The sequence below is a fragment of the Jatropha curcas genome, chromosome 11 (assembly GCF_041381405.1).
Source record: "Jatropha curcas cultivar XTBG-Jc1 chromosome 11, XTBG_Jcur_1.0, whole genome shotgun sequence".
NCBI lineage: Eukaryota > Viridiplantae > Streptophyta > Magnoliopsida > Malpighiales > Euphorbiaceae > Jatropha > Jatropha curcas.
In genome coordinates, this window is record NC_143161.1 from 10,221,528 (window position 1) to 10,244,955 (window position 23,428).

The 23,428-nt window shown below is 31.8% G+C and overlaps 3 protein-coding genes across 4 annotated transcripts; 1 reads left to right on the plus strand and 2 right to left on the minus strand.

The window, feature by feature from the left end:
* Positions 1 to 5,864: 5,864 nt before the first annotated feature.
* On the plus strand, positions 5,865 to 9,972 carry LOC105636683 (uncharacterized). Its single transcript, XM_012220019.2, has 3 exons — positions 5,865 to 7,096; positions 8,160 to 8,418; positions 9,407 to 9,972. Exons 1-3 carry the CDS (start codon positions 6,018 to 6,020, stop codon positions 9,581 to 9,583), a joined length of 1,515 nt encoding a protein of 504 aa, XP_012075409.1. The 5' UTR covers positions 5,865 to 6,017; the 3' UTR covers positions 9,584 to 9,972.
* Positions 9,973 to 11,178: 1,206 nt separating this feature from the next.
* On the minus strand, positions 11,179 to 12,318 carry LOC105636669 (large ribosomal subunit protein eL43). The gene is made up of 4 exons (XM_012220005.4): positions 12,273 to 12,318; positions 11,701 to 11,789; positions 11,508 to 11,590; positions 11,179 to 11,418 (listed from the first exon to the last, which is right to left on the minus strand). The coding sequence occupies exons 1-4, from the start codon at positions 12,316 to 12,318 to the stop codon at positions 11,355 to 11,357; spliced, it is 282 nt and encodes a 93-aa protein (XP_012075395.2). The 3' UTR covers positions 11,179 to 11,354.
* A 2,679-nt stretch (positions 12,319 to 14,997) lies between these two features.
* LOC105636961 (SNF2 domain-containing protein CLASSY 3) lies at positions 14,998 to 21,408 on the minus strand. Of its 2 annotated transcripts, XM_037640354.2 has the most exons (5): positions 21,126 to 21,408; positions 20,713 to 20,941; positions 19,805 to 20,622; positions 18,397 to 18,558; positions 14,998 to 17,081 (listed from the first exon to the last, which is right to left on the minus strand). In XM_037640354.2, the coding sequence occupies exons 2-5, from the start codon at positions 20,939 to 20,941 to the stop codon at positions 15,168 to 15,170; spliced, it is 3,123 nt and encodes a 1,040-aa protein (XP_037496282.1). In that variant the 5' UTR covers positions 21,126 to 21,408; the 3' UTR covers positions 14,998 to 15,167. The 2 variants fall into 2 exon arrangements, with proteins under 2 accessions (XP_037496282.1, XP_012075760.1); XM_012220370.3 differs by having other exon boundaries at positions 19,805 to 20,941.
* Between the last annotated feature and the right edge of the window lie 2,020 nt (positions 21,409 to 23,428).

Below are 23,428 nucleotides of genomic sequence, written 5' to 3' on the forward strand. Positions count from 1 at the left end.
CTGTTTGTTCATCAATGAACAGTGAATGTTCTTAATTTTTCCAGAAATTGATACTGTTCATACACTATTCATGCACTATTCATTATTTTTTCCAGAAATGATCGATGAATAGTAACTGTTTGTCCATCGATGAACAGTACTATTCATCAATTTTTCCAGAAATAATAAATAAAAAAATATAAATTTTGTACAAAAATAAAGTTTAATTTCTTCAATAAATCTGAGAATGCCCAACTATGAACAGATTATAATTTAATTGAGCTTAAAATATAAAAATGTGATTATATATATTTATTTGTATGAATTTTATTATTTTATTATTTGTATGAATTTTTATTGGTTTATGGATTTAATTTTTCATTTGATCTGTATATATATTTTTGGATCCGGTTTGTTATCCGCCTTGAACCATAAGGCAAGAGCGGGTCTTTTATTTATTCCATTTAATATTTTTGATTCGGTTTGTCGCCCGCCTTGAACCATAAGGCAAGAGCGGGTCTTTTATTTATTTGGTTTAATTGCTTTGATTTAATTGCTTTAATTTGAATAATTGCTATGTGATAATTAGATCTGATTGGGACGATTAAATAATTTTCCAAATAGAAACTCGGTCCGATTTATTTGGGTTGGGTTTAAATAAATAAATAATTTGGCTTTTCTAACTAAAATAAATTAGAAATCATAGGTTAATAATAGAGGCCGGTTTTCCGGGCGTCGGCTTCCAACGGGCCGGCGTACCCAATTCCCTTACCCAGAATCGCATTGGTGCGCCTGACCAGTTTTTAAAAATAATTTGGCCTTAAAATAAAATTGGGTTTAAAAAGAAGTCATTTTTATAAAAACGGTCCCATTGCCTAAACAATGGGTGGCGACTCAAAATTATTTATAAGACCGATTTATCGGCATCGCATCAAAACAAAAACATTTTATCAAAAACCATAAAAAGGATGTTTTCGGGTCCTTCGGGGGGATTTTCGGCGAAAACACAAATAAGTTCAAGATAGATACTGACTGCCACACATGATGAGTAATGTAGTGAGTCAGCTGGTGTCTAGCACACTCGTTTTAATCTATTGGTGTGCTTTTTATCTTCTAATTAAATCAATTTATTTCCCTTTTTCTCTTTTAAGGTAGCATGACAGAAAGTTTTTAGTTTGACTTGGAGAAATTAGGGTAATGTTTATCATCAACTTATAACCTAAGGAATTTGTATTTTTAATTTGTTAGCTATCTTAATTCAGTTAAATAATGCAAAAAATATTAATAAAATTTCATGAGTAAACATCTCACAAATCTATTTAGAATCTCAATTACATAAATTAAAAATTAGTTTTACGAGTTCACGGTTTTAAATTAAATTAAATATTAATTAGGATTGATTCAAAATCGTGGAATTAGATTGATTTTTAATTTTTTTTTATTGAGGATTTGAATCTTATTTCTCTCTATTTTTTTAAACTTAACAATTCATTAATAATAAATATAAGTTGAATACATTATAATATTCTTATGTGAATAAGAAATACAAATATAAAAAATTGAAGTCTTCTGTTTCTAGATTTTCTTTCTTTTTTTTAAAAAAAAACTTAATAATTCATTAATAATGAATATAAGTTGAATACATCATATTATTCCAAACAATCTTCTGTTTGGAAATGTTCTTAATTTTGACAGAAGAGGTTAATTTTCTGGATAAAAACTGGTCTATTTTCAAATAGGACGACAAAAGAAACCTTCCACAATATTATTCCAAACATTATTTTTTTGAAAATTCGTTACAACTGACACCCACAGAAGAGTTTAATATAATAAACTTTAATGGAGAAACATGCCGCACTACGAGGCTACATTTTTAAACGAAATTTACCTAAACTTGAAGATCTGAAGTTTCAACTTCAAGTAACCAACAATCCATCTTGTATTTCGAACTACCAAAGAAATAAAAGATCCAAATAAAAACTCTTTAATAACGAGGAATAACTCCATGAAATGAGAGAAATCAATAACCCAAGAAGAGGGTACCAAGAATACTCAAGAACTATCATCTGAGAGATTAATCCAAATTTTGTCCAAAATGATCAAAGGTTTAGAAATTATTAGAAAAAAATAAATAAAATAAAGAAAAACAATAGAGAGGGACGAAAAAAAAACATGATCGGCAGTAATTTAGAAACAAAATCTAGAAAAACACACAAAAAAAAAAAAAAAGAGAAGAGATGACTAGGTTTTTTTTTTTTTTTTTGTTTATATTGTTACTTAATCAAATCTTATTTCTCTTGATTTAGCATAAATTAGCTAATTTTTGTAATTATATTTTAGTATAATTTTTATTTTGATTTTTATAAATATACACATAAAATCTTTTTTTCTTTTTAATATTATGCTTTGTTTCTAAAGAAACAAGCATTTGAAGTGTTATTATTCATCTGCTGTTTTTTCCCACAAGTATTGAGAAGAGGCGAGCCAACAGCAGCAAAAAATTATTTTCCAATCTAATGTCAAATCAAAATTATTTACCAATCTAATGTTTGTCTTGTCATGGAGAGAGTGTTGCACAAAAACCACCAACTCAATTGATGATTTCAGTACAATATAAAAAGTAACTCGTACTAATAAGCAATCAGTAAAAAGTAATTATATGAATAAATAATAATTTTTATTTTGTATTGATGCCAACAATTCACTTAGTGGTTACAATACTTCACTTAGTGGTTACAATACGAAATAAAAATTTTAAATTGTCAAATTGTTTTTCACTAAAATATACAATCTAGTTGATGGTTTTAATGCAACTATGAGATGTAAGCACTAGTTAGCAAAAAGTACATGCGAGAATAGTATTTTGTTAAAAGTCCACTAAGTTAACTAATAGTTTGAATAAAAAAAAAATATTTACTTACTCAAAATATTTTTTCACCAAAATCCACATATCATCTGGTGATTTCGGTTCATAAATATTTCAAGTTAAGTAATAACAACCTAAATTATTTTCACTCAAAAATATATTAACTAATTTATGTTAAGTTATTTCTTGTTTATATATGTCTTGGCAGCCATATAGAGAGGTTGAAGGACTACTTTCTCGATTTTGTTTATCTGGGAGACGCACTTGAAACTCATTAGTACCATTGATTTGCTTCCACATTGTAGAATGGCATCAATCTGATCGTTGCCTCCAACAGTTTGGGCTAGATCAATCTCTATCAATGGCACCATACTAGGATGATACGCTGCATTTAATTGACTTACGAGGTTACATTGATAATGATCGGGAGCACAAAAATCAAACATTCATTAAAGCATAGAACAATCGTTTCTCTCATGCGGTTTTATCTCGTCCACTCCAAGCACCTTTAAGCCCTTACTCAGAATATATCCAATGTTATGTGCAATGAACTAGACGTTGGATTTTATTTCGAGGTGCAGAAGTTGAAGCTATGGTAACTAGCCAATATCATTTTATCTTATCTTATAATTTCTTAATCTAATTGAATAATAAATTTTGCTCATATTTTCATAATTTCTTTTAATACAAGCAAATGAGTTACAACATATATATCACAGTTTAACATCAACATCACCATCACTTAGAACTCCATCATTACATCAAAGATTATTTAGTCTATTCAGTGCAATGAACGAAATAATTCATATTGAAACTCATCATATGCTTCAACTTGCCCCTTCATCTATAGAGTTTCCTCGTGTTCAAACACCAAAAGAGCTACAGAGACGAAGGAGGCGTGAAATGACATCTAGACGTATTCCAGTTGAAGCCTCGTCAGTAAACAATATACCTCAAATCCCTCCCCCTATAACATATGATTATTACAAAGGTTATCGCGCTAATATGCCCAATACGTCATCTTCTGCACCACAACCTGAGTGGAGTGTACCATCTGCAGCATTAGAAATCTCATCGAATACCCATTACACTTCGATGATAGCAAACCAACAAACCCATACTTCTTTCTCCGAAATAAGAGAGGCAACACCATTTCAATATACAGTACATGCATCCAATACTTTTTGCAGCGTCTTTCGACATACGTGATGGATTCTTGCTAAGTACTTATTTAATGATGTTTTTAAGATAATGATGACACCCGATCAACAAACTCATTTGCAATTTCCTATCCTACAACAACCATATGTGAATATAGTTCAAGCTCCTTATATGAGTGTCGATATAAATATTAAGCATGGAAGAATATCAAAATATTAGAGAAGATGCGAAACCCACATTGTGATAGGAGGCCTCTAAGATGTGGTACGAGAGAACATGTGGGTAGATATTAATATGATTGTTTTTTCATGTTTTAGTTATTAAGACATTTTTAATATAATATAAGTCCAATTCAAAACACTTTATTACTCTTGATAATTTATAATTGTGTAAGGAAACTTATATTGTTATTACTTAACTTGAAATATTTATGAATTAAAACCACTAGATGATGTGTGGGTTTTGGTGAGTAAATAAATATTTTTTAAATGAAACCATTAGTTAACCTAGTGGACTCTTAACAAAACACTATTCTTGCATGTACTTTTTGTCAACTAGTAGTCACATCTCATAGTTGCACTAAAACCACTAAATGAACTACGTGTTTTAGTGAAAAAGTAATTTGACAACTTAAAATTTTTATTTTGTATTGAAATTACCAATTGAATTAGGGGTCTCAATACAAAATAAAAATTATTATTTATTCATATAATTATATTTTGTCAACTGCTTGTCAGCACAAATTACTTTTTCTATTACGCTGAAACCGCTAATTGAGTTGATGGTTTTAGTCCAACACTCTCTATCCATTGCAAGATAATATTAAATTGGTAAATAGTTTTAATTTGATATTAGATGGGAAAATAATTTTTTGAATAGTATTATTTTTGTTAAAAACTCCAATAAGAACACCTATATTATTCTAAGCATTATTATACCTAGAATTATTTATCAAGATTTTCATTTAATTTATTTAAAATATTTCTTTAAATTGTTCCAATGAGTAAATATTTCTTTAACAATGCGTAGGTTTCATTGACAAGGTTCCGAACTCCAAAATTTTTAAATTTTATTTTATTGGTTAGTGAATTTTCTTATTTACTTTTAGGAGTAAAGTATTTATTTACCTAAATTTAGGAGTCAGGCTGATCACTTTTATTACCCACAAGTTTAGGATTTTAATTGGATATAAATAAATATTCTCATGCAATGTTAGATGGATTTATATCTAATTAATGTTAAACATTGTAATCAAATAAAATAAAATAAAAAACGAATATTTACTTTTAAGAACAAAGTATTAATGAGAAAAACTTCAAACGGCTTAAAAAAGAAATTTTACATTATGTAAATTTTTAATAATAATAATAATAATAATAATATATATAAATAAATAAATAGGAGCACAATTCTATTTTTATAATATATGTGGTATAACTAATTATCTAGCTCCTTATATTTGGTCATATTTATAATTTTGTCCCCCATATTTGATTAATACGCTAATTAATTCATGAAGTTTAATCCTATTATACGATTTAGTTATTTCATTTAAAAAATATATTTTTATTGTATGTTTGAGTATTTAATTTTTTAGTTTAATATGGATTACCATTTAATTAAGTATTTCGCTCGTTTTTGTGGGGATGTTCACTTGTTAAAAATGGATTTAATTGATAATTTTTAACAAATTGTACTAAATAGTGCTGAAAAGTTCTGGAGGCAAATTGAGGAGTGAGTACATTTTTATAAACAAATAAGAAAGGGGTAGTGGCATTTTAGTAAAAATGGTAGAAGATAGGGGTTGTTTTGAGAAAGAACTTACATCCTAATAGTCAATTTGCTGGCAATGCAATCTAATCCTTCACCCAAAGACCAAAGCCAGAAACAACAAAACCAACATCTATCTCACTCTTTGTTTAAATACTCTCTCGCTATTCTCTAATACCTTCAAACTGCTTAAATTGCTTAACAAATCCATAAGAAGACTATAGAAAAAGGCCCTTTCTTTATGTATATGCGTCAAAAGAAACAAGAAACGCAGATCAGAAAAGAAATCGGTCGTAGAGGCAGAGGCAGAGACGTTTCTTTTGGTTTCAATACAATCCACCACACACGGCACCCACAGGAACAAATCCAAAGCCAGTACTCACCAGCGTCGCAGCCGCAGCCGCCAACAGTACTAACCCACCAACCACCTCAGTTTCTCTTTCACTATGATCAACCCATCTTCTCCAATCATTGTTCGACAACTGAAAAACCCATGATGAGTCTATTGCCATCTTCTTCCTTCTCCTCTCTCCACAGTCACCACCAATCGGATTTTAATTTTAGCGCAAAATCAAACGTGGATAATGGCAACCCATTTGTAAGTTCAGTTTCAATTAGAACTTTAGCTTATAAAATCTTTACCCATTTAAGCCATGCCCGTTTGCTTTTTGTACACTTAAAGGTTTTGTTTCTTATTTCTTTGCCTTCTCTTTACTTGTTCTTATGCAATCCTCACCGTTTTTTTATTCTAAATTTGCTTTCTATTATTGCTTTTTCAATTACCCTTTTGGTTTCTCTTAATCTTGCCCGTCCTCGCTTACCCTCTATTCGGTTGCTGTTTGCTCGTTCATTGCCTAATAATCTCAATTCAACACATTTACCTGCAAATGCTCCAAAACCTGTAATATGGTCAATTGGGTCTAACCCAAAAGTGGAAAATAAGCTAAATTCAGGGTCTTGGGTTCAAGTTTATAGCAATGGTGATGTTTATGAAGGTGAATTTCATAGGGGGAAGTGTTCAGGTAGTGGAGTTTATTATTATTATATGAGTGGAAGATATGAGGGTGATTGGGTGGATGAAAAGTATGATGGCTATGGAGTTGAAACATGGGCTAAAGGAAGTCGATACAGAGGGCAATATAGGCAGGGTTTAAGGCATGGAATTGGAGTTTATAGGTTTTATACAGGTGATGTTTATGCTGGCGAATGGTCTAATGGACAGTGCCATGGGTGTGGAATTCATACATGTGAGGATGGAAGTAGATATATTGGAGAGTTCAAGTGGGGTGTCAAGCATGGCCTTGGACGATACCATTTCAGGTAAAAGTCGTTGGATTTTATGTTGTTTTATTTTAATTTATTCGGAGTGATATATACCCTTGAATTTTACTCAGTTTTAATTACATATATGTCATCATTCTTGAAGGTTTCTTATTTTATGTTTGAGATGAGAGGACACATTAAGTTTTTATACAACTCCTACTCAATTAGGCATTAAAGCCAAACTAGCTGGGGTTTTTTTCTTCTTTATGTTTCTGTATAAGATGGAATTGGAATTGAATGGAGCTTTGGACTTTAGTTTCTCATTTTAATGGTCAGGGAATGGGTTTTTCTATGCTCAACTATGTTGTTCGGCATTGGGAAGGAAAAATATTTTCAATGCTTTATATTTCTGGTATTGGTCAATGATATTCAGTCAATACCTATATAATGTGGAATGATGATGTTTCAGCTGGTAGCTAATGCTAATATCAACAATTAATTACCAGATCAGGTTTGACTTTGTCACAAGCAAGAGAGCACTAGCATTACTAAATGTCTTGTTCTGTCTTCTATTCTTGTTTTTACTTGTTCTAAAAGGAGGGCTAAACACATATAATAATACCAAGACAATTAAAATTCATAAATAAAACCTTATTATAGAAAAATCATAACAATCCTAACACTATAACAACTATTAGATAAGTTCCATGCATGATTGAGATACATATATTTAGATGTAATATAAATGATATTTTCTTGATTAGTTTGTAAAGATACAAAAAATTTAGTTAAATAATCAATCTTGTTAGTCTAGGAAACCAGAAAACTCAAAGTATCATCTGAGATATTTCCAAGATTGCCTTTCGAAACTAATCAAGATATGATATCTTGTGGTGAAACTAATTTGCGCCAAAACATTTTTAAAATTGAAACGAAACATAATCTAGTGAATGATGTGATACCTGGATTTGCTATTCATTCTACGTTTATTATGGAAGATAAGAGTTAACAAATTGTTGTAGTTGGAGATATTTAGATGCTAGGGCCAATTATTACAATGCAATTGCTCATTTGAATTGTGATGTTAATGACCTGGCTTCTGATTTTGCTAAATATGCAGAAATGGGGACACATATGCTGGTGAGTATTTTGCAGACAAGATGCATGGTTTTGGAGTTTATCAGTTTGGAAATGGGCATCGCTTTGAAGGAGCCTGGCATGAGGGAAGGAGGCAAGGTCTTGGCACGTATACTTTCCGAAATGGGGAAGCACAATCTGGTCACTGGCAAAGTGGCATTCTTGATGTCTCTAGCTCGGAGAATACCCCGCCTGGATCTCCATATGCTGTTAGTCATTCCAAAGTTCTTAATGCTGTCCAGGTAACTACATATTCAGATGTGAAAAGTCATTGTCAGTGTTATTTTCTAGATGAGGTGAAAAGCAGAATAGATGAGAAAGTGCAACTTTAAAACCATAGTATGTGATTAATGTGTAGAAAATAAGGTGTGAGATAAATTAAGCTCAACTTCAAAGAATTGTGTGCAAATTATAATAGGATTATATTGAAGGGCTGTTAGTTTCTGTTTAGTATATAGGCCATGGAACCAGCCAAATTTCACTCATATTTTAATTGTATTTTTGTACTGTGGAAATACTTTGGAAACCATGAAACTCTCAAAACAAGCGTGTAGGCCAGTTCAATTTTTAGTCAAGCTTCAACCTGCTCTCTCTGTGGCTGCTGAGAGTATATCAAACTTATTTGGTAGTTCCACTAGAGAGTAACTTCCTAACTTGTATGATTGCATTTTGTTGCTTTTTCTAAGAACCTGTTGTCTACTTGATGAGTTTTGAGTCATATGCTTTGAAATACTCCATTTTTCTCTCATTAACAATTGCTCTATTTTATTCATCAACAAATACTCTATTTTTCTCTTATCACATTACAAATAAAGATAGAGAGTAATATGATGAGAGAAAAATATAGAGAGATTTACTTAATTAGATAAAATTTTCATTAAAATATGCAGGTATGATAACATTAATGTTTTGGGAATTGGTAATTGAATTGTGGCTGGAGTGACCTATTCTAAACCGTTTTAGAAGTTCAATGGTTCTTATATTGCAAAATTGAAGTTAAAGTAAATGATGAAACATAGTTATAACTTTAGGGATTGGTGATGACATCAATCCCACATTTGCAGATGGTACCAGCTTTTTTCATATTATTCCACCCAATATTTCATTTTTAGCTGTTGGAACTTCCAACAAGTTCTGCAGATACTGAAATTGATAAATTGCTTACTGGCACACCATAGGTGACTTGATTATAAAACGTTTTCATCTGATTCATAATTGTGTTATAAGCAGGAAGCACGGCGAGCTGCTGAGAAAGCGAATGATGTTGCAAGGGTAGAAGATAGGGTGAACAGAACCATTGCGGCAGCTAACAAAGCAGCCAATGCTGCCAGAGTTGCAGCAGTAAAAGCTGTCCAAAAACAAATGCCTTATAACAACAGCGATGACGATCGAAATCCCTTTGTTTAATCTTTACAGTCATTGGGTACTTTTCTGCTGTCAACTGACTAAAAGATTTTGAACCCTTCGGATTATTCATGTTGCTTAATATTTGTATCCTGTTGTAAGTAATGATAGAAGGTACCTACTTGGAACCACATTCAACCGGCGAGGGAAATGACTGATTGTGGAGCAAGAAGGATTCCAACCTTTTCTTTTGGCCTAAATAATATGTACATGGGTTGAGTAATAGGTTTATGGGAGATGGCGATATGGTGCCTAAATTTTTAGCTTAGGGTCTGCTTATCCCTTTTGCTGCTTGTAAATGTTCTGTAGTTATTTGTATGTCTGCATGAAATGATGCGGTCACTGTTGCAACTGTTCTTATCATAAGAAAAGCTTAAGAGAGTATTTGCATATATGCTTGTGTATATGTTGAGAGTTTTACTGCTTGTGAATATGCTAAAGCTTTATTTTATAAATTTATATTCATTAATGGTATTGAATCAAGTAATAACACTATTATTTTTTTCATTCTAATAGGCTTAGTTTACAGTTGACACTCAAATTAAATCAACAGTAATGTTAAAATATAATTGTTTAGCTAAAATGCATTTTTTTTTTTTATGATTCAAAACTTTACGGTAGAGAGGAATAGAGGAGACCGTCGCTGTTTGGTAGAGAGGAATAGAGAAGACCGTCGCTGTTTATTTGGCTCAAAAGTAATATTCGACGCGGGTTGTGGTTTTGGTGAATGAGAAGTTTTGTGCAAGTTAAAATGTTAAATGGTAAAATTCGACGGCGGTTACAATTTGGGTGAATGAAATTATTTTTGTCATAATAATTTAAAAATGTGATTTGCGTCGAACCCATCCTTTAGATTAAAGTATGAGAGATTGTGGATCCCATAAAAATAATTTTTTATTCTTCAAATTGAATAGAATTTGAATTTCAAATGTTAGGGTAAAGAAAAAAAAAAAGGTAAATTTAGGATAAAATTAAAAAAATCTGCAAAGTTGAGGAGTTTTTTGAATGGTTTGTCCACTGGCCGCTAGTTCCTTTTCCTTTCTCAACATTCAGCTTCTTGTTACATTTATGTTGGAAGAAAATAGCTTGTTCTGACTTGAGAAAATATATTTATGCATCAACAATGTTCTTAATACTATTAAAATTCAGTTCAAAAAAAATACTAATAGAATTGGCAATTGCCTATTTATTTCGTGTGAAATAAAAGAAAATATTTTAGCATCTTAAATCCAAAAAGTGAAAATTTTAATTGAATATAATAATTAGGCCAATTTAGAAATCTTGTTACTCGAGGAATTCACTTCCACAACACGAAAACAGTTGAGGAATTTTCATTTTGGAAAAATTTGAAAATTTTAAGGCTACAAAAATTAATTGCATGGCATTAAGATTGGAACAAACTTTTTTAAATATGTAATTTTAAACAGTTCAATATTATCTTTCTTTTAAATTATTTTCTAATTCTTATAATTAAAATGTATCAAATTCACTATAAAAATAGTTTCTGACATTTCGTTTCATACAAACCAAGTCTATCTTCAAATACCAGCTTATAATATAGAACATCCACAACAGGAAAACAGTTGGAGACGAGGAAAAACCAAGCAAACGATAGAGTTAAAGCCTTAATAACCTAAGCTTCAAAACACAAGTGCACTACACGGAAGAACTTTAACTTGTAAGAAAAATTAAATTAAAATCCTCAAAAAAGTCAATTACTAAGAAGATAACAATGCAAATAACCAAAACAGCAGCAGATAGGTTCAATGGTAGCTCAGCTCTCGGTTTGTTCTCTAAGCCTTCTTATTGTGCTCCTCACAGTCACGGCACTGGCGGTGCTGTTACAAAACAAAACCACCAATAATTACTCTCTTGGATGATGTTTTTTTTTAAAAAAAAATAGTCAACAAGGGTCAAGATTCATTACTTCAAAGTGTAGGCACCGCCTGCTTTGACTTTACCACAGTCTTTGCAGCCCCAAATTCCCACAGCCTTTCTCTTCACAGCGTACTGCAAGAGGTGCAGAAGATCATTACAAAAGGCAACAGAATCGAACAAATCCTCATCCGCTTGAGCAAAAGACACAGACTAAAGTTAATCCATGATTACAAATGGCTTACCTTCCCACAGAATTCACAGAAGTATTTGCTGTGCTGACTGACCTCCATCTTCTTAATCTGTTTACGCAGACTTGCACCATACCTGGTACCTGCATTACAAATTAAATTAAATAATAAGAAAAAGACATTTCAAGATCAGAATAACAAGCTTTGAGTCATCACAAAAATGATGCTCCAGAAGTCATTGTATTCAGATTTTGAATCATACAAAAATTCTATGCTCCCACATGCAGTCAATAACAAATTCAATTAAATTGCATTACCAATAGTTTCAATAATGCTCAACACAACTTAAGTGGGTTAACATTCTTGCATAATGCATTACAAAAAAAATCTTCATAACAAATTAATAAATAAAATCACATGCTAAATCATGCAAATATGCTTCTCACCAAAAAAAAAAAAAAAAAAAAAAAATGCAAATATGTAACAGACTATAGAGGTTGGATCAAAAAGTGCAAGTGTGAAATGCTTTTTAAGAATCTCATACAACAATCTAGATGAATAACTGACTATTTACCAATTTGACCACATATAGTTATGAAAGAGTCGAGAAAATAATAGACACCTACCATATTTTCCAACAATACCAGCCTTCTTTGTTCGCTTTGTCTGCATCACACAAAAAAGTGCATACAACTTAGGAAGTTACTCCAAATAGCAAACAATGAATTGCAATAACTTATAATTACCAGAGGATGAACAAGAAAACCAGCATAAAGAACAGACCAAACGAGGTAAGGCCATATATGTGAGAAATTTTGTACAACTGTTCCAAATTCATAAATGTCCAACCATATAATGACGATAAAAACAGTACAAGGAACAATAAATTGAGAGATAGGAAAGATTTAACTCCTTACTACAAAATGAAGTTTACAAACAACAAATCGGATACTCGAGCAAAACCAATAGAACTGGAACCAGAATTTTAGGCAATCACAGATAAAATGTGACAAAGGTTTTGCCTTCAGTGCAGAGAGGGAAACCTCTAGCATATTTCTGACTTTCCCTTCATTATTTTGTGCAAGTATTCAAGCTGAGATATATTGCTACAAGACTTCATTTTTCTTTCTCAACACATTTCAAATCATCTTATACCGAATTCAAATTAATCATTAAAAGTCAAATTATTGAACTTAGATCACTTAATATGAAAAAAAAAAAACTCATATTTAATTAAATCCCAAAATAATATTTTCCCCAAGAACTAAATGATTCAATTCTGCTAATGAATTAAGCAAATAATCCTTACTCAAACAAGAAATGAGCCTATTCTAAATCATGATTAAATGAAAAAACCATTTTCCTAGAAAACCCTAGGGTTGAAAAAATCAGGAGATCAAAATTTTGATAGAAACATCATAAAACATTACGTAGGGAAAGGGAGAGTACCATGGTTGTTGGCTTGAAGGACCTCTGCTGGTGGACCTGTAAGAAGCGGCAATTGAAGCGAGAGCTGCTAAGAAACCCTAGGGTTTCGTTTCTCACCAGGATTTTATAGAAGCTTTGAAATGGCACAACGGACCCTGAGTTTGAAGCGGATCCATGCAATATGGTCCAAAACCAAATGGGCCGTAGCCACTTAGGCTTTATCACTTTATTATTGTGTTTTCTTTTAAAAAAATTGAGAAAAAAAAAAGGTTACTGAAAAATCCCAATTGCTCAAATCCCAATTCTAAAATATGATTTTATAGATTCACGAAAAATATTTTTTATTTGAAATTTATGTAACATTTTGTTAATGCTAGTAAACCATATCAAGAAGACCAAGATTTAGGATTAAAACCATTTAATTATAATGGTTATTATTTAATTTATATAATTACGATGGATATTATATTCATACTTGATTTCTCTTTACCTTATTAATAAATATATCAATTAAATAATTAATAATATGGCTATTATTTTATTTTGTTTGGTGATAATAATAATTAATCCATATTTCCAGTCAAAAAATATGCCTATTAAATTTTATTTAGTTAATTATCGATACAAGATTTTTTTTTCTTTATTTTGATTCTTATAAGAATTTATACATTTTCGTTCTTTATCACAGAGTAACTTGTCTAAAAAATAATTTATGACATTGGATTTAATTAATTTTCACAATATTGATTTCTAATGCATTTATAATGTTTAAACCATAAAATTAATTTAATTATCAAAATTTAATGATTTCATAGGAAATTGTTCAAGAATTATATTATATTATATAATATATAAACACATATATGATTTGCTTAAAATTGTCTCCATGCTTTCTAAATTGTATATACTGAGAGATAAAATATAGTACATAGTTACCTAAATTTACCTAATTACTTTTTTGAGATGAAATATAATTTTTTAGACCTCACATGAAAATCAAAAAAGAATATGTGCATAAAAAAAAAGAATTAATAAAGGTAAAGGGATTAAATAGAAGAAAATAAATGAAAAAAATAATATTATTTAAATTAATTATAAAGATAAATTTGTATTTAGAATTATGAGATCAAAATAAACAGGATCGTTGCATTAGATTACTCTGACTTAATATGATGGACCATTAAATTCAATATTATTTTATTTATATTAAAATATTTGGAAAAAATAAAATAAAAATTTAAAAGATTTTTAGAAAAATATAATTTTTTTTGACTTAAAAAGAGGGGTCTCAATTTTGCATAAAGTGAAAAATTAGTGGAGCACTCAGCAACAAATACACAATGACAGGTTTCAAGATATAAGAACAATTATTACAGCAAGAAGATATGCTGCAAGTAGAAGCAATTTGACATGATCCAAAAGAGTCGCTATTAGATATTATTATTTTAAAGAAATATATATATATTTGGCCAAATGCATAAATATATCCTTATATTTTATGAAAAAAAATTTATGGCACTCTGAATTTTGCGAGTGACCTATTATGTCACTGAAGTTATAAATTTTGCTAATATTGTATCTCTCTCTATACTAATAATAATATTTTTTTTGATGTTTTTGGTATTTATATGCAAAATATTCACTTAATATGTGGTTAGTATAATTTTTGGAACAATAATTTTCATATTTTTTAACTATTTAATAAATATTTAATTGATCTAATTTTAGAAGTTTGAATATTCAATAAAATATTTTTTTTAATAAAATTTAAGGGTCTCATAAAATTTTTTACGTAAAGTACATGGATAAATTTATGCATTGGGCAATAATTTTTTTAATCCATTTTATGAAATAAAAATATTTCTGGTCCAAAATATTTGAAAAACAAGAAATCAGCAATCCCATAAAACCAGAATATGAAACTTGAGCGAAGATAAAGTGCAGTATATTTCATAGTATACTGATTTGCATATACACGAGTATTGGCCACACTTTTAGAAGCCACTGTAACTTTTAGACCAAAAAAATTTTAAGTATTTCAGTTTCTAAGATATCAAAATATCGTGACAAAAAGAATTTCACCATAATGTTGGCTACAAATTGGCCAAACCAAATGAATCAACCAAATTCGACTCTTTTGGTTGGTAGATTATCTTCTTGAATATGTCTTTTAGATTTTCTTGCCCAACCATCTGGTCCAACAGTTTATCATGCTGAGCTTCATGCATATTTGATAAATTTCGTTTCAAACCATGCTCAGTTCCGGACGAATGGAAAACCAACTCTGATAACCGGTCCTTTTCTGCCTGCCGGCAGTATTTTTCTTCTTCCATCGTTCCAGACGTTATCAGATGATAGATGTGAACAACTTTCTCCTGTCCAAGCCTATATGCACGGCTTATTGCTTGCCTTTCAACTGATGGATTCCATACAACATCGAGCAAAACAACCCTTGAAGCACCAACAAGATTTATTCCTTCGGAACAAGCCTTTGTCGATGCAAGCATCACTTTTGAATCACTGTTTCTGTTGTTGAAATTCTTGATCAATGATTGGCGCTTGTCAGTATCAACTCTGCCATGCATATGCAATATTTCCGTATCTTTCCTCCATTTGAAACGATATTTGAGTTGCTTCCCTATCAATTTCAAGGGAGCGAGATACTGACTGAACACCAAAACCTTTTCATGCATTGCATTACTAAGACGGATAAGCTCAACCAGGAATCTTGTTTTGACTCCAAACTCAGGATTCAACCGATGTCTTTTCAATTTATCCCATGCAAAAGGCTCTTCGATGTTGATTGATTGCTCACGCATCAGAGATGGATGCACAGAAACCACAGACACCAAATATTCCAAATTAAAATTTGTGCCCCCTGCTTTTTGAACTTTATCAAGGAGTATTTCCTGCAAATGGACTGGCTTCAAGATAACTACAGAATCTACCAAACCAGGAAGTCTCTGCTGTAGAATGTTACCCCTATGTACATGCACCATAGGTCCAATTATTGCTCTAACCTCTGCCAATCGCTCAGCATCATCTCTAACTTTGCCAATTGAACTTGTTAGAGAAGCCCAATCCCGTCTTGCACCCTGCATTCGACCACGCCTTTTTCGTCGTTTGTTGCATGATATCCGAACAGCAAATTTAGGTCTCACCAAGATTAGTATATTAAAAAGCTCAGCAAAATTATTCTGAAAAGGTGTTCCTGAGAGAATAATGCGCTTTTCTGTTTGGACTTTAGATAGAGCCTGCCATATAAGACTCTGTTCATTTCGGGCCGTATGTCCTTCATCGAGGACTAAAAGACCGGGAAGCCCAAGAAGAACTTTTCGCACCACATCATCTTCATGCTTCCTTTTCCCCTTACTTCTCTTCTTTTCTTCTCCAACAAGTTCTTCAAAAAGTTTATAACTGATGCCGAGGACACTCCTTTCACTTTTCCAGGAATATAACTTCACCATGCGGATATAGTTTAAATTATTGTGCACTGATTTAGCTAGCTTTATGGCGGCCGGATTTTCCTTGCCAGAGTACTTGGACTGGTTCAGATTGTGAAAGGGAATGTCAACTTTCCACTTCTTGAATTCTGCTTCCCAGGAAAGCAGCATGCTGCAAGGGGCAATAATTAATGGTCTGCACTTTGGATAAAACTTCATATATGTCTGAAGAAAGACTATAGCCAGACGGGTTTTCCCTGTCCCAGGAGCATGTGATATTATACATCCAGTCTCACCATCAGAGCTGCCTGGCTCTTTCAACTTATCAAGGTGAATTCCACCACCTATGTTCTTCCATAGAAATTCAAAACCTTCACGTTGATGTGCATGCAGGTCCTTTCCAATACCGGGAATGATGTTCCACACTGTGCCCTGCATATGATTGCAGGACCCACAGCCAGCCTGTGAATCATGACCGGAGTCCTGATTGCAAAGCTTGTCAAAGATGTTAGGTTGCTCTTCATAATAGTCCCTCCTTTCTGAATACTGCAAAGGACGTCTATCCTGCAATGAATAAAATGAAGTTTAAGAAATCAGATTCTGATGTATATGAGAAAACTGGACACACACACACACATACACATATATATAGAGAGAGAAGGATTATCTTGAGAGCATTCAAGGTAATGTTGCTAACGAAATATGCGATTAGCGTTTTGAATTGCCATTTTTTATTCAAATGATCAAATCACATGAAGCAATTTTTGGTACTAAAGAATTTTCTTTTAAAATTATTCATTAAAATAAAATAATATTTGTAGAAAAATTTATCTTGCTCTTTAACTTTGATCCCAAAAATTGTAATCCATGCTTTGTCGCTATAAATCCCCACAAAATAAATGCAATAGATAGTTGACATTAATCATCCAAAATCCTCTCTTGCCAAGTCCATATAAAATTGCAAATTGAGAGGCCACATATTTTGCATTATCAAGTCATTTTTTGAAATCTGATTATTAACTAACTTGTCCGCATAGTTGCCAAAACGAGAATCAAAATTTTTAGTTTAGAATCGAGAATCGAATCGTAAGATTCAGTAGAACTTTTCAAAATTATTTAAAAATAAATACATATATATTTATGGATATATTTCCATTAATTTTGTCAAAAGATACTAAAAATTAATTGCAAATAATGTATTTACATAAATTTCAATTCTAAATCATTTACTAAACACAAAATGAAAGAGAACTTAATGATTTATGTAGTTGTCAAGTTCAAAATATCAAACTATGAAGTTAAAATTTTAATATAAAACAAAGTAAAACTATCAAGCCATTAAAATTTCCTATCCAAATCCATATTTATTCATTATCATTTCCAAGTTCAAGCCCTTCATTATCTTCATCTTCTAATATAACTATATTCTCCTGCTCTTCTTTTCTCTATATTGACTTTTCCACTGGTGTTGTTGGCTAAGATAATTGTGCGACATGAGAATTGACTCAAGTTGTAAGATTCGAATTGCATGAATCGTAAGATTCAGGATCAATACCGATTCACCCATAAGATTTGAATCGTTTAGCATGAAAATTGAATAGAATCGAAGATTCATATCGTGATCATAAGATTTTGATAACACTGCTTGTGCGATATACTTGAATTTGAAGCATGACAATCAGATTGCTAGACTACTGCTAATCACATTTCCAATTTATAACAGACCAAACAACATGTAAATGTGATGGATTCCATTGTCGTGAAACTCTCATGTACAGAGTTCAATGCCATTGATTATACAATGTAGAACTAAAACAAACTAACTAACAAGCTAAAGACATGAACTGAAGCATGAGTATCAGAGGAACATGACACTTACAAAAGGTGCTGTATAATATCTTATCTCCAGATTTACAAGAGAGCAAAATTTGCATTTGATTCCAATCTCTTCATCAAGGATAAAGAAATGCTTCCCTTGACTGCAAAGGACAGCTGGATCAAGTTCAGCATCAGGTGCAACATCAACCTCATCTTTGGCCACCTGATCAAACATAAAACAACATTAGTTTCACTTGACTAGGGAAAGGACCACGTAACTTCTCGAATATGAGACTACTTGAACTCATCAATGCTTATAGAATTTACCCAATCTGAAAGTTTGAGTTGGTTTTCCAATCATCAATTGTGTAAGATACTATCAGCTAAAAATTACTTCAATTTCTGACTATGGATACAAACAATAATTGAACACAAATAACCAGCTATAAATCATACATGTATCTATATGTGTATAACCATCTTACCTTATATATCTTCATCATGATTTTCTATCTGAAATAAAAAGAATTGTGAACCTTTACGTTACACTTAGCTTTTTCCTTCCTTTTTCTTTGTACTTATCCATTTTAGAAGCAAAATAAATATTAAAAAAATTGCTGCATTTAGTTGGACAGCAAGAAACAATAATTTTTTTTAAAAAAAGTTACATTCTATATCGAAAGAAAAATTAATTCTTTTGTTATAACTGCCTTTTAATCCTTCCCTGCCTCCTTTAAAATTGATATAGTAATTAAATTAAGTGTTGTTTTATTTGACATTTATTTTCAAGCAGAAACAAATAGAGTAGAAAGATTGAAGAGCAAAGATTGCTGACAACAGGACTTGAAATCAATACGAAGCAAAGCAGTACTATATCAATAAAACGGCTCAACAAGGCATTACCTCTTCCTGTCTCTCTTCAAGTTCGGTAAAATCAATAAGAACATAATACAATCAGCAGTAAAAAGATACATCAAATTGATAGTTAAAAATCATTGCATGTTTTTTGAGATTGTCCAAAATTCAGTCACACATACACACATACACATACATTCTTCATAAGACATGATGCATCAGAACTTGCAAGAATAAACTTTAAGATGGCACACTGGGTTAAAATATAATATCTATGATGTTAGGAACTAATTTAGCTTCTACATTAGTTATGATCCATGTCACAATAACGCTAAAATGTGAATCTCACAAGCCGAGTTTTCTTAGAATGGAAAATCCAAACAGTTGGTACTGAATAAGTCAACAATTTTATTGAACACTCACAACCAAAGACTTCATGAATATAATGCCAGAAATGTATTAAACATATCATTAACAACAAAGCAGTTGGAAAATCCAAGTCTAAATCTTTACCCACAAGCTGACATTGAATTAAAATTTCAAGCAGAAATGTGAAGAAAATTAGTGTAATATGAGTGCATCAGCAACATCTAAAAAGTCAAAGGAAAGAATACCGGTGCATCATCAACTCCATCATTAGCACAAAGAGCAAGGCCCATCTCAGCCCAAAGCTTCTCTAATTCCTTATCTTCTTCAGATATATCCACTGGTGCCGATTCTTCAATTCCAAATGTGAATTTTAGTGGAAGAGTCGGCTCAACAATGACTTGCTCAACCATTTCTTCACAAGGCAATTCATCCTTATCAAATATGGAGTTTGCAAGAATATCAAAAACTTCATTATCTTCATACGCACGGATTCTCTTCCTTGTGGACTGCCCCCCACACAACTCCTGCACATGCTCATTATCATCATTCCCATCTTTAGGTGCATAAGTTTCATCATTTGCAATCTCAACATCATCACCACTGTCATCACAATTGACAGCAGCATCACCACTGTCATTGCTGTCCTCAACATCCTCCTTGTCAACACAAACAGGTTGTTCAATAGTTCCAGGCTTAATTCTCTTCTTATTGGATTCTGAAATACCTCTTGCCCGTGTACGTTTCGCAACACAATTAACCTTTCCACCACCATCGATTTCTCCTTTACCCTTTTTCCCAATTTCCCTCCCTGGAACCCAGGTATCCTCTTCTTTGCTCTCGCTACTTGAACCCTCAACATCACCAGAAGTATCAGATTTCTCTTCTTCAACATTCTCATATTCTGGGTCATCAGTATCCTCTCCATTAGAAGATATATCAGTTTCTTTAACTTCATCTGAAATACATATAACTCCATCACTATCTATCTCAACTTCACCACCAGTTTCTTTAACTGCACCACCAGTTTCTTTAACTTCACCACCAGTTTCTTCAACTTCACCATCTGAAATAGATATAGGATCATAATCACCATCTGAAATAGATATATGATCATAATCACTACCTATCTCATCAGATTCACAACAAGACGTACCCACATTACTAGAAGTACCCGCATTGCTCTTCTCTACAGTATCGTAAATACCCAAATCTATAGTCTCTACACTATCATCCTTAGACCCAAAATTCACACTTACATCATCTTTTTCACATGATCTACCAAACCCAGGTGTATTCTTTTTCTTCATCTCTTCATATAATTTTTGGATCCTCTGATCCTCCCTATTACGAGTCCTTCTAGCAATAGGTGAACGGTCCCTCATCTTTTTCCAAAAAAAAAAAAAAAAAAAAAAACAACATCTGAAAGCGAGAATCAAGAAGAAATTGCAAGAAAGAAGACATTGAGAATACACAAGAAAATCACATGCAAATATATTTATAAGAAACAAAATTCAAATACATTGATAAAGAAAAAAAAAAGAGACAGAAATCTCTAGAGATAGGTACCTGTAAAGAGTTGCAGATAAATTCAAGCACTGTGACCTTTCTGGTTGCTTGCTTCCTATTCCCTTACTCGATTCAATTCAAAACCTCCCGAAGATTACAAGGATAAGGTTATTATTGGGCTTTGGAAGATATAATCTTCAATTATTTGTTGAGATAAGAATCAGTTTGGTAGAGAGCAGTCAGAGCAAAAGGAAGGGGAAGGGGAAGGGGAAGGCAAAAGGGCGCGAATGCCTCCACTGAAGAGAAGAGAATTTGTCGTTTTCATGTTTTTGACTTGTGAAGAGTTTTTAGTTTACTTTAACCTGTAGCAAAAAGGCGAACTCAGTACTGTACTAGGTTTTGTCTTTTAACGATATATTATATTATTTTATAATATTTATTTATTTTGAATACCGATTTTGCCACTTCATATTATGACAAATATCGAGTCTTGCGCTAAAGAAAAAAATATTTGATTTTGGAGCTTTTCTTTTTAATATATTTTTTATTCTAATTAAATTGAATTCTAATAAAATTATTGTATTTTTATTTAGGGTGCCGTCATTTTCAGAGCAAATTTTATTAATTACAGAGCATATAATTTTTTATATCATCAAAATGACTTATTTGCGCTTACTAACCTAATAGAGATTCTAAGTTGTTAAAACTCCAATCTCTAATCCCTCTCTCTTTCTCCCTCGTTAACTCCAACCAAACTTCAACGCGAACACTTGCCTGGTGTAGGAACAAATGAAAATTCAAGAAAATGTTCACATGTAAACATGGTAAACTTTGGTTTCAAGCTAGATGAATTGTTCCCCTCCCAATGAAAATAAAAGAAACTCAAAAACACTTCAGCAACGGATACATTTGTGCATAGACACACATACAGAAACAAAAAGGGTCCTGTAAGTAGCCATCTAACAGTGGATGTATCTTTTGCATAAAATAGTTACTGAAAGAAATTAAGACAAATAGATAGACTGGAGATAGTTGATGCCGCTCATGCAAGGATGCTTTAAGCAAGAATTGAATGTCATTGTAATGAGATCTACTCATTGCAGCCAACGACCCAAAATATTTTTTAAAAAGAAAAATGAGATCATGGATAAATAGCAGAGCTAACAACAAATTGTTGAACTCCAAATAAAAGTTCAATCTATTTTCTTTTCCATTTACCATAATCGAGAAATACTTGAATTATTGGGTATTTGGGTTGCCTACTAATCCTGACAACAATTTCTTTTTTCTTTTTAGTTTATCAGAATTTGAACGAAGAACATCTAACTTAGCTGCAAGAACCAAAAACTCAATTAAACAATCAGTTACTTATCTTTGTGTAATATATGCACAAGTGCCTAAGAGCTTAAAAGTTTAATTATCATCTCACCAAGATAGACAACTAGTGAAGTTAAAATGTTGGCTAAACAACAGCTGACCACTATAATATGCATAGCAAAATGAAATTCTCAGTCCCAAAACTATGGTAATTCAAAACAATTTTAGGAAATAATAATATGTTACTAAATTGGCATAAAGTTTAAGAATGAAAAATTAAATTACCTCATTTAGGATATGAGTTTCTTTTTTACCATCATAGTTTCTTTTGCTTTTACAAGTACGACTGTTATGCCAAGTAGCCTTGCATATACTACATTTTCTTGCATTCTCTATCCTTTCAAAACTTGAAGGATTGCTTTTGTAGAGCTTGATCCAAATGGTTTTTTAACCTAATGGTCGACCTTTATGAGAATGAATTTTTGGTTCCCAATATGGAAGACTTGTTGCACTTATTAGTTGAGATAAAGTCTCTCGAGCATGTTCTTTTTCAATAAGAGGCCATTGTTGATATTTACCTTGAAACTTATCATGCATTTCTTTGAACTCATCTTCTTTATTATTTATTATCCCCAACAATGCAAGAAAGTAATCTTGTGTCAATCCTCCACTGTGAATGTATGACATCAAGAGGAACCACTCCATCTCTCCAATCTATCATCTTATGAGCACATGGAAGACCCATAGTTGCCATGAAATTACCAGTGCATAAAGGTTGCATTTTTCCATATTTCATCATCTCAAATTGCTTATATAGTTCTCGCATTGCAAGTATTGACATGCGAGTAATTACTTCCTTGAAGAAAACAGAACTACAATAATGAGGCATTCGAAGTCTTTCACTTGAAATTTGAGCTTTGATCTCTTGAAATTCTTTCTTAATGGCAAGACAAAGTTTATCTTTTACTTGAAGAAAATCACCTGTAAAAACTAGCAAATATCATTTAAGTTTTGCATGTACAGCTTCTACTCTTGAGGAGACACGA

Excerpts from the sequence above, each read along its gene's own strand:
- LOC105636961 (XM_012220370.3), bottom strand. The coding sequence starts at position 20,941 with ATGAGGGACCGTTCACCTATTGCTAGAAGGACTCGTAATAGGGAGGAT. Across the intron at positions 18,559-19,804 it reads ATGGAGTTGATGATGCACCG|GTGGCCAAAGATGAGGTTGA; the intron begins GTATTCTTTCCT and ends ATGTTTGATCAG. Across the intron at positions 17,082-18,396 it reads GATATTATACAGCACCTTTT|GATAGACGTCCTTTGCAGTA; the intron begins GTAAGTGTCATG and ends TATTCATTGCAG.
- LOC105636683 (XM_012220019.2), top strand. The coding sequence starts at position 6,018 with ATGTATATGCGTCAAAAGAAACAAGAAACGCAGATCAGAAAAGAAATC. Across the intron at positions 7,097-8,159 it reads CTTGGACGATACCATTTCAG|AAATGGGGACACATATGCTG; the intron begins GTAAAAGTCGTT and ends CTAAATATGCAG. Across the intron at positions 8,419-9,406 it reads AAGTTCTTAATGCTGTCCAG|GAAGCACGGCGAGCTGCTGA; the intron begins GTAACTACATAT and ends TGTTATAAGCAG.
- LOC105636669 (XM_012220005.4), bottom strand. The coding sequence starts at position 12,318 with ATGCAGACAAAGCGAACAAAGAAGGCTGGTATTGTTGGAAAATATG. Across the intron at positions 11,790-12,272 it reads TGGTATTGTTGGAAAATATG|GTACCAGGTATGGTGCAAGT; the intron begins GTAGGTGTCTAT and ends TTTGTAATGCAG. Across the intron at positions 11,591-11,700 it reads TCTGTGAATTCTGTGGGAAG|TACGCTGTGAAGAGAAAGGC; the intron begins GTAAGCCATTTG and ends CACCTCTTGCAG.